Source organism: Otolemur garnettii, unplaced genomic scaffold (genome assembly GCF_000181295.1).
Source record: "Otolemur garnettii isolate 467f Iridium unplaced genomic scaffold, OtoGar3 scaffold00108, whole genome shotgun sequence".
NCBI lineage: Eukaryota > Metazoa > Chordata > Mammalia > Primates > Galagidae > Otolemur > Otolemur garnettii.
The window spans coordinates 5474131-5490165 of NW_003852503.1; the positions used below are offsets into that span (position 1 = coordinate 5474131).

Below are 16035 nucleotides of genomic sequence, written 5' to 3' on the forward strand. Positions count from 1 at the left end.
CCAACTCCTGGGCTCAAGCGAGTCTCCTGCCTCTGCCTCCCAAGTAGCTGGGACCACAGGTGCCCACCACAACGCCCGGCTATTTTTTGGTTGGAGCTGTCAATGTTGTTTGGCGGCCGGGGCTGGATTCGAACCCACCACCTAAGGTGTATGTGGCTGGCGCCTTAGCCACTTGAGTCACAGGCGCCGAGCCAGACTCTTGTCTTGGAAAAAAAAAAAAAGCTAGCATGTGAAGGGGTGATGGGATAGACTTGGAAGGCCCTTCTCTACATGCTACAATCTGGGCTCTGGGACCATTTTCTCCATGGGCTTCCCACCACTGAGGACCGGAGCAGAGGGTTCAGAATGGCAAGAATTTCTAAGTTATGAGGTCTTAAGTTGGTCTCTCACCCCATTTCCCCCTTTTTTGGTCCCTCCAAATCAAGCCCTAACTTTTCACCGTGCCATGTCTCTCATAAGCAAAACATATTTTCTCTTAGTTTAGTTAATTTTTTATAATGAAACGAAGGGAAAATATTAAACTTATATACTTCCACATCTCCAAATCCTAGGTACGTCCTGAGTAACTGCTTGCCAAATAAATAAGGGAAAAATATCAAAAACAGGAAGCCTTTGTTTCTCTTCCCCTTGCTCCCAGAGTAATATTGCAATATCTTAGTGTGACACATAAGATCTTTTGCAATTCGGCCTCAAATTTTCTTTTCTCAAAATATCTACAGTTTACCTACAGATGTTTATGCACCTGTTCACGCAGACCACGGGTTCCTTTCCTAAGCTTTGCCTTATCTCAAATTCAAAGCCAATCAATGTTTATTGGGCGCCTCCTGTATGTTAGGTGCTCTGCCATCCATTATCACGTTTAAAGGTCACAGCAAGCCTGTGCAGTAAGTATCATTCTCTAAAGATGAAGACAGTGCTGGGTGGGTGGCTCATGCCTACAATCCTAGCACTCTGGGAGGCCAAGGCAGGGCGAGTGTGTGAGCTCAGGAGTTTGAGACTAGCCTGAGCAAGAGTGACACCCCCGTCTCTACTAAAAACAGAAAAATTGGGCAGCTCCTGTGGCTTAGCGGGGAGGGCGCCAGCCCCATATACCAAGGGTGGTGGGTTCGAACCCAGCCCTGGTCAAACTGCAACAAAAAAATAGTGAGGCGTTGTGGTGGGCACCTATAGTCCCAGTGACTCGGGAGGCTGAGGCAAGAGAATCGCCTAAGCCTAAGAGTTGGAGGTTGATGTGAGCTGTGAGGCCACAGCACCCTACCGAGGGCAATAAAGTGAGACTCTGTCTCTAAAATTAATTAATTAATTAGTGAAAAACTAAAAATAAAACCAGAAAAATTAGCCAGGCATAGTGGCACATGCCTCTATTCCCAGATACTTAGGAGGCTTAGGCAAGAGGATTGCTCAAACCCAAAAGTTTGAGGAGGTTGCTGTGAGCTATGATGACACCATGGCACTCTACCCAGGGTGACAGAGTGAGACTCTGTCTCAAAAAAAAAATGAAGACAGCAAGGCTTAGAGAGAGATTTGCCCAATGTACCTAGGTAGTGAGTAACAAACAGACTTTGGACCCATCTCTGGTCCCAAACCCACCACTTTCTTCCAGCTTTTATAGGGACTATGGGAAAACTGATGACCCTGGAGAAGGCTGGAACGATCCCACTCAAGGTCCCCTTTTTAGATACCTTTGGAGACTCTGTTTAAGGGTAGACTGTCGGCTCGGCGCCTGTGGCTCAAGTGGCTAAGGCGCCAGCCACATACACCTAAGGTGGTGGGTTCGAATCCAGCCTGGGCCCGCCAAACAACAATGATGGCTGCAACCAAAAAATAGCCGGGTGTTGTGGTGGGCGCCTGTGGTCCCAGCTACTTGGGAGGCAGAGGCAGGAGACTCGCTTGAGCCCAGAGTTGGAGGTTGCTGTGAGCTGTGAGGCCACGGCACTCTACCCAGGGGGACAGCTTGAGGCTCTATCTCAAAAAAAAAAAAAAAAAGGGTAGACTGTCACCATCCTGTTCTCTATCATCTTTCTGCCCTGATGCCAGAGACATGCCAGCAGGAGGCTGAAGCTGCACGGGAAGAGGCTGAGCAAGCCATTGGAGAGCGCGACTGGACCCTGGCTCAGCTCCGGGCCCAGGCGGCAAACATGGAGGCCGAGTATGAGGAAATGTTACATGTAAGCCTCCCCCTGGGGAGCCCAGCTGCCTCAGTGCCCAGCACTCCCCCACACCACAGCCCAGGGGGAGGAGGAGAAGTGCCTCCAAGAGATGCTTCTTTAGCATGGTGTGCCCTGAGGGGCAGGGGCCGGAGGGTAGAGGCGAGAATGCGTCCCACGCCATGTGCTCTATAACACAACCATGCCCACCAGCTCAGAATAAGAATGTTAAGAAAATACTGGTAAGGAAACCTCACACACAAACCTGGGGCACCCCTCACCTGTGCCGTCTCTCTTTCTGGGGGTTGAAATTTCGGCATCTGCAGAACAACTTGGACCAGCTCATGGCTAAACTGAGAGCCCTCAAGCCTCAATACAATGGGCCTGCACTGAGGCTCCGCGCTAGGCACAAGGAGCAGCTGCACCAGTTCGGGCTCAACCCCCTGGATCTTTGAGGCTGCCAGCTTTACTCTCCGGGTCCTCAGAGGCCACAGCAATAAAGCTTCTTGACAAAGAACTCAATAGAGCTGTGGGCTTTGGCCTTTTGGCAGAGAGGAGTGGCTCTCATGGAGACATCTCAGTTCAGGATTGACCCATTATCTAAGAGACTGAGGCCAGGAGAGAAATTAAATAAGTCTCAACCCTTACAGAAACTGAGTCCTACCCCTTGAGCCAGGGCCCTATTACTGTGATTCTTATGTGGTGTGAGGTAAGAAATCTTGTGTCTCCAGTGCTTCAAATTAGGAGGCAGCCCAAAGACACTCTGGTGCCTCCTTCTGACCACTGCCCCTCACCCCCACCAACACAAACACAGGCAGCCAAATTTATGGTGGATGGTCATTTCTGTAACAAATGCAACAAGAACCAGGCCCCTCCTTGTCCCATAGTCCTAAGGTGCCCACAGAGGGAAGGTGTAGCTGGTCTCCAAATTCTTGCATCACATTTAAGGATCTTGAAGTCATACATAGGGCAAGAGCCAGATGGCTTCAGTCCTAGCCAGCCCCGCAGCCCACAACTTGACCTTGGGGCACAGCTCTCCAAAGCTCCCAGATGACATCCTCTGGGGCCCCAGGCTCCCTCATGGGCTTTTCTGAGACCTCTGAGCACACCCTCTTCACGACTTGAGAGGCAGGTCAGTGGGAAGGGAGGGAGCCTCTGGAAAACCCTGTGATGGGTGGCATTTGAGTCCCTAGGGCTCCAGGCCTCTGGCTCAGAGAGAACATCTTGCTCCTGCCACCTCAGGCTGATGAGTGACAACGGGAAAGCCACTGGGTAGATCTCTGTCAAGCAGGGTGCTTTTACAGCAGCTCTGAGGCCGGAGCCCAGTCCTATACAGAGACATAAGGGAGAAGGTCATTCCAGGACCAAAAGAGCTCCTTTTCCCTGCCATTACCTGCACTGAAATGTCCAGGAACGGGGCTTGTTCCACATGTCCTTCTGTCCCCACCTACCATCACCCAACCTGCATACCCCATACTATACTCTCCTGCCCACCCTGCCTTCTCTCTGGCCCCTCTTTGCCTTCTCTGCCTATTCACAGTGGTGTGTGTTTCTTCTCCCTCACCTCTGCAGACCCTGGGGGGATCCAGGCTTTCCAGTCCTGCTGAGACCTGGCTGCTAGCTTCAGGCAGAGGGGTGGCTCAGCCTCGGCCAGCTGCTGAAGCCTTTCCAGGTCATTCTCTCCACCCACAGGATAGCCATTCACCTCCAGAATCACATCTCCCATTTGTAGCCCTGCCCGGGCAGCTGAGCTACCTGGAGTCACCTGGTGGTATGGGGTGGGGTGCAGAACATAGAACATAATAAGAACATTTGTTGGATATACTATAAGGCTCTCGAAGGGATGCAGAGGAGGGCTGATCAGGAGGCAAGTGGTGGAAAGGAACCAAGGTCCATTGGATAGCACTCACCTGGGAGACAAAGAGACGAGGCCCATTGGCCACACAGCTGAGTCGGAAGCCGTAGCCACCCCCAGGCCCAGGATATAGGATACACTTGTGGTCGCCCAAAGGGCCAGGAGGCTCAGCTGTTTCTGCAATTGGTGGGTCCCCAGTCTCAAACAGAGAGGCTGAGCAGGTGTCTTGGGGAGAGGCAGGAACCTCTGTGCTCTTCAAGAAGAGGAGTGGGGACAGGCGAACCTAGGAGGAAGCAGGAAGAGCAAACCTGTCATTGCTGAGCCCTGCTCCTCTCCTGCCCCATCCCAGCCCCCGCCCCACAGGGCACACCATAGTGAAGAAGCGGTCAGCCGCAGGGTCGACAACAGTGAGGGAGACACGGGAGCCCTGTGCGCGGATCCTGGACACTGTCTCCTCGTGACCCAGCCCCTCCACACTTTCCCCAGCCACAGCCACCAGCCGGTCCCCAGCCTGCATCCCGGCCTTCTCAGCTGGCTGTCCTGGGTCCACCTCCCGCAGGAACTGTCCTAGGACATAGACATCCTCAATGCTCCTCCTGGACTTACCTGGGTATTGTCCCAAGCCCCTGTGTGCACACGAGGCACCTGACCATGGGGGCACCAGAAGAGGCAGCCTCAGACAGGGATATCTCTTGTGTGCACCGAGAGGTGTGTATACTGTGTGTGCCCACCCCAAGGCCCACCTTCCCTGCCCTCCATGGGGTTCCCACTTACCAGGGCGACCATCAAGGCCCTTCTCCTCCCGCAGCAGGAACCCAAAGCCCTGAGGTCCTTTCTCTAGGTGCAGACATCGGGGCTTGGTGGGCAGCGCCCAGCCCTCCGCCAGGGGTGCAGCCAGGGGCACTCCCAGCTGGCGACACTGTTCCTCCACCTCTGGCCCTGCCACCAGCAAAGTCACCTGCTCTCCACTCTGCCAAAGCTGTGGGGACCCAGCAGGGCATTGGCGTCAACCACCTGGATAGGGAGGGAAGAGGCAGCCCCTCCTCCCCTAGGCAGGAGAATGAGGCACTAAGCAGGGGCCTGGCAGGAGCCATAGAGAGGAGGATGGCTATGGAGGAGATCAGATTAGGAGAGTAGGGGCTGGGGAGAAAGTCGGCTTCCTGAGGGGAAGCCCCAGGCCCACTGGGGGCAGGTGTGCACAGGAAACAGGCCACTGTACCTTCCTGGTGAGTTGGTTATAAGTGAACTTCTCCACACTGACACCATTCATTTCCAGCAGTCGGGCCCCTGGGGGCACGCCTGCCCGCTCAGCTGCTCCTCCAGTACTTAGCACCAACCAGAAATGACCCCGATAGCCTGGAAGCAAAAAAAAAAAAAGGAAGCAAGTTCCGGCCTGCTGCCTGCCTGCAACAGGAACTGAGTTCCGCCACTTGCCTCCTCACCACCCCTGCTACCCTCTAAGCTCACCATGGGTGACACTGAAGCCAAAGCCACCCTCATCTTTCACTATGTGGCATAGCCGGGGCCGGACACCCGGGCCAAGGGTAGGGCAGAGGTGGGCATCGTCCACCTGCTGAGCACGGACCACATCATACACATGTCGCGCCAAGACCGTCAGCAACACCCTAGGACTGCTGGCCCGGATGCGGCGTACCACCTGTACACACAGGGGAGAGGTTTGGGCTGTTCCTCTTGCCAACCTCCAGGACCCCCCAGCCCCAGCCCCTGGTTTTTGGTGTGGAAGCAGCTCTCTAGGAGCCTCCTCCAACCCTTCTGACCTGGGCATTCCTCAATGTGAGGGGAGTGAGGCTTGCATCCTGCAATCATAGTGCCCAGAGAGGTACCCGGCCCGCTTCTCCCCCCATGGTGCCTTGGAGCTCTCCCGTCCCACACGGAGCTCCGGCCCAGCCTTACCGAAACATAGTCTTCGTGCTCCACAACATCACTGTTCACCCCCAGGATCCTGTCTCCTTCCTGGAGACCCTGGCGCTGGGCAGAGGTACCTGGCTCCACCCTGCACACCACGTGCCCAGCCCCGTCACGCCCCTGCTGCAGGTGGAAGCCAAAACTCCTGCTTTCCTCTTTGCTCAGCAGACAGAACCGCAGCCGCTCCCAGCTCCGGGGATCTGGAGGGGGAGGTAACAGCACAAGACGGGGAGAAGGACCAGCACAGGTCCACCACGAGACTGGCAGCCTCTGTGTTCTGACTGGGCGCTGGGTGCTTCCCCCCAGTTAGGTGTTGGGTGTCAGGGCGAATGCTGTCAGAAGGAAGCACCCCCCCCCACCCCATCTCCATGTAGTCACTTCCAACCAAGCTGTCATCGGGGAGACCTAGTGAGTGGTTACCAAGGAGATGGGAGGCCGTGTGGAGCTGTCTTCAGGGAAAGGGAATGGTTGCCAGGGGAAGGGGGTTACCAGAGGGGTCGCGGTCTTCCGCCAAGGAGAGAACAGGATTGTCAATGCCCAGCTTTGGGTTAAATTTAAACTTGCTGCAAGGAGACAGAAGCAAGTGGATGCTGGTAGCTGGACTTGGGTCCCAGGCTCTACTTTGGGTACAAACGCAGCACGGAGCTTCCCCGCCTCCGATTCCTTCCCTCCTTTGCCCCAACCCTGACGGCACTTACAGCAACAATGAAGCTGCGTCCTGAAGACCTCCTGGGCAAAGAAGTGGATGAGAAAAGGGGCACATTCTGCCCTCCCAGATTCCTCTTCCAGTTTTCCAAGGACTTAGGGGAAACCCCCAAACTCAGGACTTGCCCCCTCATTCTGCGCTAAAGGAGTCTTCTCTTCTCACTGAGATACGCTCAGGGACATTGTGTCTCCCCTCCCTGCCCCTAAGTCTTAGGTACATAAATCTGAGCATATCTGTACAGGGTGTGGTGTGGATCAGGAAGACAGACAACAGTAACAGTAACTCACTTCTTTTCCCCTAACTTCTATTTGCCTTGGGCCTTCAACTCCCAACATCAAGCGTATCCCAGTCCCAAAGCCTCACTGTCCAATTTGCCCCAATTGCCCCAAAGCCCTCTCCAGAGGATTTTTTCTGGCCTACCTGCAGCTGCCTCCATAGCTGGCTCAGTCACCCAGTGCTCAGAGGAGGGACAAGGTCCATCCCAACTAGCTCACCTATCCCTCCCAAGTCCCGCCTCCTTGAAGACAATGCCGTGGAAGCAATGGGGTAATGGTTAACGGGAATGAGAGTCTTATCCTCTGGGCAAGTGCACAGGGTCCTCTTCCCTCCATTCCTGGGCCCCAACTTTCCCCAGAGACCCTGAAGCTGACTGAGTCGCCCCTCTACACAGAGAAAGCAGATTGCTGGTCACTGTAATTCCAAGCCTGGGGGTAAGTACAAAAAGGATGACAGGAGTTCCAGGGCCCAGCATGTGCCAAGCTCCATCCCACTGTCTTGTTCCTGGGCCCCTCCAGCCCCCACTGCCTCTGAAAATAGTGCCCAAGAGCCACTTGCAACAAAATGTGGGTACCAGACAAGGAAGAAGGCTGCAGTAAGTGGAAGACAGACAGCTGTTTAATAGCAACAAGTCAGGTGCATCTGCCCCAAGGGGCCACCAAGCCATTGCTATGGTGATGGTAAAGGGGGCAGGAGGACAAGGAGAAAGCACCAATTTCAGGGCATCTTCAGTGTCACCAGGTGAGTATAGGGCAGAAGGGTGCCCTCAACACATCTTCTGGATGTCAACATCCCTGGGACGGGAAGTGTGACCCTTGATGGCACAATCAGAGGTTCCTCAAGAGGAGGGAGAGGCAACATTGCTACAGGCAAGTTGGCCACCCGAATGCCACATCCTTTAGTCCTTCTAGCTGAAGGAAGGGGAGGTATATTCCATCTCCAAGTCCAAGGCATCAATTCTTCCTCTGTGACCCTGGACTTCCAGGCTTGGGGGTACCAGTTGGACATGCCCCAGGAGGCTATTGGCACAGCCCTGCCCATTCCTTTGACTCTAGGCCTAAAGGGATCTTTCTAGAAGGTGTAATGCAAGCCAGGAGCCCACAGAGGGGAAGGGTTTATGGCCAGTGGTCACACAGGTAGGTGCCTGCTGCCACCATCTCAGCTTCCAGGGCCTCCCAGCTGCTCCAGGAGGGCCCTGACCTCACTCTCCACCCGCAGCAGCTGAGCCTTGCGCCAAGGGTTAAGGGTGGCACCCCGGCTGTCTTCCAGATCCCGCAGCAGTAGCTCCAGGTGGCGTCGGACTCGGGCCCGATCCCAGCTGTTGAGGTTCCGCTGGACTTCACTGAGGATCACGGACCAGTACTCAGACACTGCTGCCCCCTCTGTCAGTGACGCCACGACACGAGCACCACCTTCAGTGGTGCTCCCCAAGTCACGCAGGACCTGGCGGCCCTCTGAGCTCAGCTCATTGAAATAGAGGCTAACAGGAGAGAGAAAGTAGATGCCACTGAGCAGGACTCTGAGAAGGAGGCCCACAGATAGATGGACATAAGTCAGGAGGCCTCCCAACTCATCTCCTGGCTGTGGAACACAATGGGGTAAGTGTCTGCAATAAGCCAGAGATGGAGGGTGGTGGCCACTGGGAGGAAAGCACTTACACTAGAACTTAGTGGGGCCAGGGACAGTAGGCCCCCAGGAAACATGGTTGAAGGGAAGGAATCAGGGCTGAGTAAGAGCCAGTCACAGAATAGGTGGGTTGGCTGGGAAGTAGGTGAATAGGGATCAGTCAGAAGCCAGGAATAGAGGACAGGTACCAGGCCCACAAGCACTCCCTAGGGTAGGAAGACCATAGTGGAGAAGGAAGGAGACTGAAGGGCTGGGGCGAGGGGACCAGGGACAGCACTCACTGCAGCAGTTCCAGGGAAGGATGTTCCCGGGCAGCCCTGGCCAGGGCCAAGGCTGCCGTGTCACCAGCACCGTTGTAAGCCACATTCAGCTCCTGCAGCTGCTGGTTGCGGTCCAGCTGAGTAGCCAGCAGCTCCAAGCCCTTGTCCCCAAGGCCCGTGTGCAGCAGGGACAGGTGGGTTAGGGAGGTATTTCCTGCCAGCCCCTCCACCAGCAGGGCTACACCCTCCGCTGTCAGTGGGTTGTTGGACAACCTATAAGCACAGGCGACCCAATGTTAGGAGGGTCCATTATAGAGGCCCTATGCTGGGTGATAGCACTTGGGCCAAAGTGGGCACCGCCTGGGGCAGAGAGGAGCCTGGATACAGAATGCAGGCCCAAGTGGAGATGGAGAAATAGGAGTGTGACATCCTGCAGAGTAGGAAAATTGAGGGCAAGCTGGCTTCTCCTTCCCTCCTCTCCCTCCTTCCATCTTCCTTTTCTCTCTGACTCCCTCCCTGCCTGCCCCCTTCCTCCCTTCACCATTACTATTTCCCTTCTGCCTTTTTTCACCCTCTCCCCAGCCTCTGCTTCTCCCTCCCTATTTCCCACCCATTCCTTCCTTCCTCCTTCCCCGTTTGCCTTTCCTTACTCCAACCAGAACCTAGGAAGACAGGCATCTGGGTTCCAAGAACATCGGCCAGCACTCACGGAGCACCTACCGAGTGCCTGGCACCATAAGCTGCAGGAAAACCCCAAGAGGGGATCAGTGGCACTGTTACCAGGCCACTGGCCTAGGTATTATTGGTCCTCTTCCCCAACCTTCTGCCTGCCCCAGACTGATTTTAGCCATGTGAGAGGCTTTCTTAGCACTTATCACAGGTGCCATCTTTTCCCCTGTCCTGCTGCTTGTAATGGACCGGGAGGGGAAAGGATAGGGCTTACGACACCCTCCCTGCTTACTACACCATGGGTAGGCCCGTGCCACATATGCTGTAAGGTAGGGAGCTCACCCTTGACCTTATCTGGCCACCAAGATGGCCAAAGCCTGGTCTACCCCCTCTCCCAGGATACTCACCGCAGAGTGGTAATTTGGCACTGCTTATGCAACAGCAGATCTCGGAGGTCCTTGCAGGCGTCGGGGCCCAGGCTGTTGAGTTGCAAGCTGGAGCAGAAGGTGGCCAAAGGGGAGGTGAGAAAGGCAGGAAGAGCTCAGCACAGAGTGTGCCCATGTACCGGGCCCCTTCTCATTAGTTTGTCTCTTGCAAGCCACCCACCCTCCCTTCTTCTGTTACTCCTGGCACTTTCACCCACACCAGACTTACTCATCCCATGCCCTGGTCACTCCTTAGTAGCTGTGGTTTCCCTTCTCTTCCCACCTCTTCACCTCCAACCCTCTCCTCTCTTTATGCCTGGGCATGAGGAAGGTCCTCACCCCAGCTTCCGGGCACGCAAGAAGACGGGCATGAGCGTGCGCAGTCCAGCAGGGTCCAGCTGGCAGGAGGCCAAGTTCACCTCTTCCAAGGTATGCCTTCCACTGCCCAGGACAGCAGCCACCACCGTGCATTTGAGGGGTGTCATGCGCACGCCCGCCAGGTTGAGCCTGTGGAGGGAGCGGAGCACCTCAGCGGAAAAGCGCTGGTTCTGGAACTCGTAGTGGAAGAAGAGGTAGTCAAGGAGCTCCGAGGGAGGCAGCACCTGCCGGCCCAGCTTGCCCAGCTTCTTCTTGATGGCCTGGGCGTTCTCCAGGGCATCCATGTTCTTAATGGGGCAGCCGAGCTGAGCCAGCACGGCTCGGTTATGAGCAGATAGAAGCCCCCCCATGAATATGGGAAAGAGCTCAAAGACTTCATCCTCAGGGGGCTCATCTGGGTGGCGCCGCGGGCCCTCCACACCCAGGATACTGGCTCCCATCTGGTCCAGAACATCGTCATTATAGTAGTCTTCCTCTCGAAACATCTCCAGCACCATGGCCTGGGCTACTGCATCCCGGCTTTTACCCATCACGCGCCCAAATACTCGCGGGACCACCTGACAAAGAAGCAGGGAGAGTTGCCACAGCCTCTTGTGTACTTGTTCAACCTTCATAAGTCCCTGTCACTGCTCCAGCCTCACGATCTCCCCTTCAACTCACAGCACAATTTGTCTGATCACACTGTTCCCTGCTGCAAGACCTTCCATGGCTCCCTACTGCCCATGTGGCAAACTCCAAACATTTAGCCTGGAATATGAAACTTTTTATAATCGAGTCCCATTGTGACTTCTCTCAACACTTATCTTGTGCACTCCGGACATTAGGAACTTCTTTCTTTTTCCCAAACACTCAATATATTTTTAAGCCTAGGAGGTCGTGGAAAGAAATAAGCATGTATCATGCATTTAGTTTGGGACTAGATTAGGTATTACAAATACATCACCATCTTTGACATCCTCATCATCATCATGGCAACTACGACTGATGTAGCTCCTAGTGCTTCAAGGCACTGCATGACCTGGGCCCTGCCAACCCCAGTGCCTTCATCACAAGCCCCTTGTCCCCCTCGCTATGCACTTGCTCTTCTCATCTTCTTGACAGTGCCAAGGTTTCTCCTCCTTCGAAGGCACCATCGTGCTGCTCCTTCCTACAGTTTTCCCCCAGTTCTTCTCTCGGCTAATCCTACAGGGATCAGACTACAAAGTCTTCCATAGAGAGGCTTTTCTGACCCCTCAAAACTAGATTCCGCCATTATGTACTTTCATAGCACCTGGAACTTTTCTTTCTAGGCATTTAGCATAATTTTTCATTTTACAGTTACACTGATGTGTGTGTGTTCAGACTATAAGATCAAAAAGGACAAGGCCGTGCCTGTGGCTCAAAGGAGTAGGGCGCCAGCCCCATATATTGGAGGTAGCAGGTTCAAACCGGCCCCAGCCAAAAAAAAAGAAAGGGCAGAAACCTATAGGAGGTATTTTTGTTTTTGTTTGAGACAGAGTCTCACTCTGTTGCCCGGGGTAGAGTGCCATGGCATCATAGCTCACAACAACCTCAAACTCTTGGACTTGAGCACTCCTCTTGCCTCAGCCTCCCAAGTATCTGTTTTTTTTTAGAGACAGGGTCTCACTCTTTCCCAGGCTGGTCTCAAACTCCTGAGCTCAACCAATCCACCCACTTTGGCCTCCCAGAGTGCTAGGATTACAGGCATGAGCCACTGCCCATGACCTAGAAATCTGCAGTTTTATTAACTGATTTCTCCTTAGAATCCAACACACTGAAGTATTTGACAAAGAAATGAACATCTGTGATATTTTCTCCCATCCCTGCAATGCAATCCCTGCATTCCTCTGGCAATGAACCATGACCTTGTCTTGTGGCACCTCATACATGTATATCATCTGGTTTTTCCCCCCATTTATAGGTGAGCTTCCTACCAGGGAAGTGATAGTGCCTCTTCCCCAACAAGACTGGAAAATGTGAAGCTGAGTCATTAGGATCATGAAGAAATGGATGGGATCAGTCCTCTGCTAGGGCACCTCTCTGGTGCTAACAATTTTGATGGGCTTTTAAAATAACTGGCCGGGCTTCCAGATCCCAGCTTCCAGATCCTAGCTTCCAGATCTGGAGGCTAGAGCAATCCAAACACAGCAAGCACATCCTCAAGAAGGTGAGGCAGCTACGACCTCCCTGTCTGAGAAGATGGCCCCAGAAGGGATGAGCTGCCAGAGACTTTTTCTATGTTTGGCGATTAAATAGCACTTACCATGTGCCAGGCTCTGAGAATTAATTCATTTAATCCTCATACTAGGCCAGTGTTATAAAGTTCTAGTATTATCCTCATTTAACAGATAAGGAATTTGGGGCACAGAGAGTGTCGTGACTTATCCAAGGTCACACAGCTAGTAAATAGTGGAATCTGGATTTGAACCCAGATAGCTGGTGTTACTGAATCCCAGTTCTTAACCCTTAGGCTTTAGTGCTTACAAAAAGGAAAGTTTGTTGAAATTCTGCCAGCAGTGACCGGGACTCTGCCTCCCCAAGACCAATGGCTGAAAGATTTCCAGAGAAGACAAGTCTTGCTTAGCAAAACATTACAGCTTTCGGCCGGGCTCAGTGGCTCACACCTGTAATCCCAGCATTTGAGAGGCTGGGGTGGGTAGATCGCCTGAGCTTATTATACATTCGAGACCAGCCTGAGCCAGAGTGAGACTTCATCTCTAAAAAATTGCCAGGCATTGTGGCAGGTGTCTGTAGTCCTAGCTACTCGGGAGGCTAAGGCAAGAGGATCACTTGAACCCAAGAGTTTGAGGTTGTTGTGAGCTAAGACACCATGGCACTCTACCACAGGTGACCAAGTGAGACTCTGTCTAAAAAAAAAAAAAAAAGACATCACAGTTTAACAGTAATGTCCCTAACACACCAGTATATTTTGGCAGAAAAAGCATAGGATTCACAAAAACAAAAGTTCTTTGTCTCTTTGGGCCTCGATTTCCTCACCTATAAACGGGATCATAATAGTGTTTCATTTCCAAGGTTAATGTGAAAAACAAAAGGAAAAACCTTGGCAGACGTCAACAGCGAGTGGTTCCTTCCATCCCCCAAGAACTTAGGACATCTGCCTTACAGCACAGTCCTCAGGTCAGTAATTTGGTTTCTGGAGTGGACCCACAGCCAGGATGGACTGTCCTAAGCCAATTACCAATGCCATTCATCCTCCTGGTATAAATGAATAAAATGGCATCTGCTTTATAAATCTGTCTCCGGTGATTTAGTCAGGATGAGTCATCACTACCAGAGCCTAATCACCTCTGGGAGAACAGAAACAATTGAGTTTCTGGATCTGCAAAGTGGAGGACAGACCTGGACTGTAGTGACCCCTGCCTCCCAGCAACAAAGGCTAGGAGGAAAAATGCAAAAAAAGAAACCATTCTTAGGAATCCATGTAGGATTGTTTTAAAGCCCCCAAGCCCTCATATTTCCCTCCCAGCCTCCAAACCTTCCCCAAACTTGTGGCTTTTCTCTTCCCCTTCTTTATACCCCATTCCCACTAAAAGCCAAATTGCCCAGAGCTGAAACCAGAGCCAAGGAAAAGATTCCCATCCATGCAGGAAGCAGAAGTTTCCTCTGGGAGAGGAGAAGGGGTCAACAGGGACCCAGGGTAGTGGAGGCATAGGGTAGGGCCCTGGGCTGTTACCTTGAGCAGGTTGAAGAGCAGAGGCAGAGCCCGCAGAGGCAGCAGCTTGGCCACGATGCTCAGAACCAGGCTGACGTCCTCCCCAACACGGCCCACAAGCTCAGCCACCTCCTTGCCCACCTGCTGCAGGGTGGTCTTACGCAACCCCAGCACAATGTAGAGGGCAGCCAGGTATTCCTGCATGGCAGGCACGGTGAACACAAAGGTGCCCAGGTGCCCTGGCTCCACACACGGGGCCAGAAAAAACCTTAGGGCATCCCGGCGGAAAACATGCAGCAGCTGAAACTCCTCTTCTGTCTTGATGCCAGCCTCCAGGCAGCCACGGACATCCTCTTCAGAGAAATAGGTCTTGCGGGAAGACACCCCCTCGTAGGCCAACTTTCCCATAGTGCGGGCTGCATAGGCCATCAGGGACAAATTGGAGGGGTCAGTGCTGTCCAGTGTTTCCCCACTGAAGTTGAGGCGCAGGAAGCTGGTATAGATGCTCGTAAGGGTCTGCCCTGCAGGCGTGGGAGCGTGCAGAAAGTACAAGGTGGCACAGACGAGCCAGCAATAGGAGGGCAGGAAGCAGGCAGCAGAAATCTGGTGGTGCCCCTCTAGGTTCCGGGAGAGCATTTGCACCAGGTTGTCACGCTGAGCTGGTGTGGCTGAGACGCCTGCACCCCAAGCTGCATGCCCACAGTCCGGCTGGTTTAGGCGGAGCTGGAAATAGAGCTTCTGCAGGTTGGTATCCGAGAAGCCACAGATCTCACCATAGCGACCAACATACTTACTGGGTATGCGGCCAATGGCAGAGGGCCGGGTGGTCACCAGAATGCTGGCCTGGGAAAAAGCATGGTTGAGGGTTAAAAAAGATTGAAGTGTCCTGATTACTCCTAAAGACTGAGAGTCCAAAGATGAAGATAATGATAAGTATGATAATTATGACTAGCAACTACTGAGCACCTATTGTGATCCAGGGCACTGTGCTAAGAACATTATAAGCTCATTTGATTGGTACAACCCAAGGAGAGAAAGAAACAGACGCTCAGGGTCATACAGCTGGGAAGTGGAAGGGCCAGGATCTGAATTAAACCAGGGCCTATCCTCCTACCCAATAAACATGTAGGCTGAGGACACAAAAATTCTCAGGGGGCGAGTCAAGGGGACAGGCTAGGGCAAGGGGCCACCCACCTCGGGCAGCATGTATTTGCGCAACAAGTTGACAACAATGGCAGCTGGTGCCTCTGGCTTCTCAGGGTCACTACAAAGCCCCGTGCCTGCCAGCCGGAAGTCAAGGTTGAGACGCTCCAAGCCATGGATCACAAAGAGCATGCGGGACCCAGCAGCAGCCATCAGGGGCAGAACCTCCTTCAGGGGCAGGTAGCGCTGGGCCACAAGTTGGCACAAGGAAGCTGGAGCAGGGCCCAGGGATGACAGGTCCTCACAGGAGAAGGGGATGAGCAGCTCGAAGGCTGGCAGGCGCCCATAACACCAATCCAGGACCATCTTGCGTACCAAAGTGCTCTTGCCCGTGCCCACCTTCCCATAGAGCACCACTGTCTGCACCCGGCGCCCACAGGCGTCTGGGTCAAAGAGCTGAGACAGGGCCAGTGGGGGAAGCCCAGCGAGGGGCGGCTGATGGTCCAGAGCCAGCTCTGCAGAAGGGCGAAGCAGCTCATCAGGGTTGCTCTCACGAATCACAGGGTCAACATGGACAGTGTCTAGTGCAAAGGTCGGGCCAAACTGGCGCTCCTCCCTGGGCAGCCGGCTGAACCACTCAGCCAAGTTCCGACGGTGCCTCTGAATAGCTTCTAGATAGGAAGGGAAGGGAAATGAGTCAGGGAAAGGGCCTGGAGGTCAGGGCCAGACAAGGTGGTGGTAGTGTCAAGCTGGGGAATCAAGACAAAGCACCTAGAGATAATGGGGCCCAGAATGGTGCTGGGCACAATGGACTCCCTCAGAAAATACAGACTGTCCAGAAAGTTTAGAACCCCTGTGGCAGGAAGTAGGAAGCTTCCAGACAAGTAATGCTGAGGCTCAACTGACTGGTTCTGTGGTTATCTATGTGCAGTCATCTTTTTTTTTTTTTTT

General features: G+C 53.6%; 3 protein-coding genes across 4 annotated transcripts in view; 1 reads left to right on the forward strand and 2 right to left on the reverse strand.

Moving 5' to 3' along the window:
* Window positions 1–2602, forward strand: part of CCDC153 (coiled-coil domain containing 153) — a 4873-nt gene extending 2271 nt beyond the window's left edge. Inside the window, exons 5-6 of the mRNA XM_003796911.1 lie at window positions 2038–2168; window positions 2474–2602. Of these exons, the coding sequence (XP_003796959.1) occupies window positions 2038–2168; window positions 2474–2602 (260 nt within the window). The remainder of the gene's footprint in view (window positions 1–2037; window positions 2169–2473) is intronic.
* A 403-nt stretch (window positions 2603–3005) lies between these two features.
* PDZD3 (PDZ domain containing 3) lies at window positions 3006–7070 on the reverse strand. The gene is made up of 10 exons (XM_023517302.1): window positions 7055–7070; window positions 6418–6621; window positions 5917–6128; window positions 5470–5659; window positions 5222–5358; window positions 4777–4981; window positions 4373–4569; window positions 4058–4285; window positions 3712–3912; window positions 3006–3475 (listed from the first exon to the last, which is right to left on the reverse strand). Exons 1-10 carry the CDS (start codon window positions 7068–7070, stop codon window positions 3446–3448), a joined length of 1620 nt encoding a protein of 539 aa, XP_023373070.1. The 3' UTR covers window positions 3006–3445.
* A 439-nt stretch (window positions 7071–7509) lies between these two features.
* The window catches only part of NLRX1 (NLR family member X1), a 12585-nt gene continuing 4059 nt past the window's right edge, over window positions 7510–16035 (reverse strand). For both annotated transcript variants that reach the window (XM_003796819.3, XM_023517344.1), the window contains exons 5-10: window positions 15136–15755; window positions 13963–14784; window positions 10230–10825; window positions 9873–9959; window positions 8818–9069; window positions 7510–8390 (exon numbers count right to left, since the gene is read on the reverse strand). In XM_003796819.3, the coding sequence (XP_003796867.1) occupies window positions 8069–8390; window positions 8818–9069; window positions 9873–9959; window positions 10230–10825; window positions 13963–14784; window positions 15136–15755 (2699 nt within the window). In that variant the 3' untranslated portion in view covers window positions 7510–8068. The remainder of the gene's footprint in view (window positions 8391–8817; window positions 9070–9872; window positions 9960–10229; window positions 10826–13962; window positions 14785–15135; window positions 15756–16035) is intronic.

Coding starts and splice junctions, on each gene's coding strand:
- PDZD3 (XM_023517302.1), bottom strand. Junction 5,660..5,916: donor AGCACGAAGACTATGTTTCG/GTAAGGCTGGGC, acceptor CTGTGTGTACAG/GTGGTACGCCGCATCCGGGC. Junction 4,570..4,776: donor GGGCCTTGATGGTCGCCCTG/GTAAGTGGGAAC, acceptor TCTATGTCCTAG/GACAGTTCCTGCGGGAGGTG.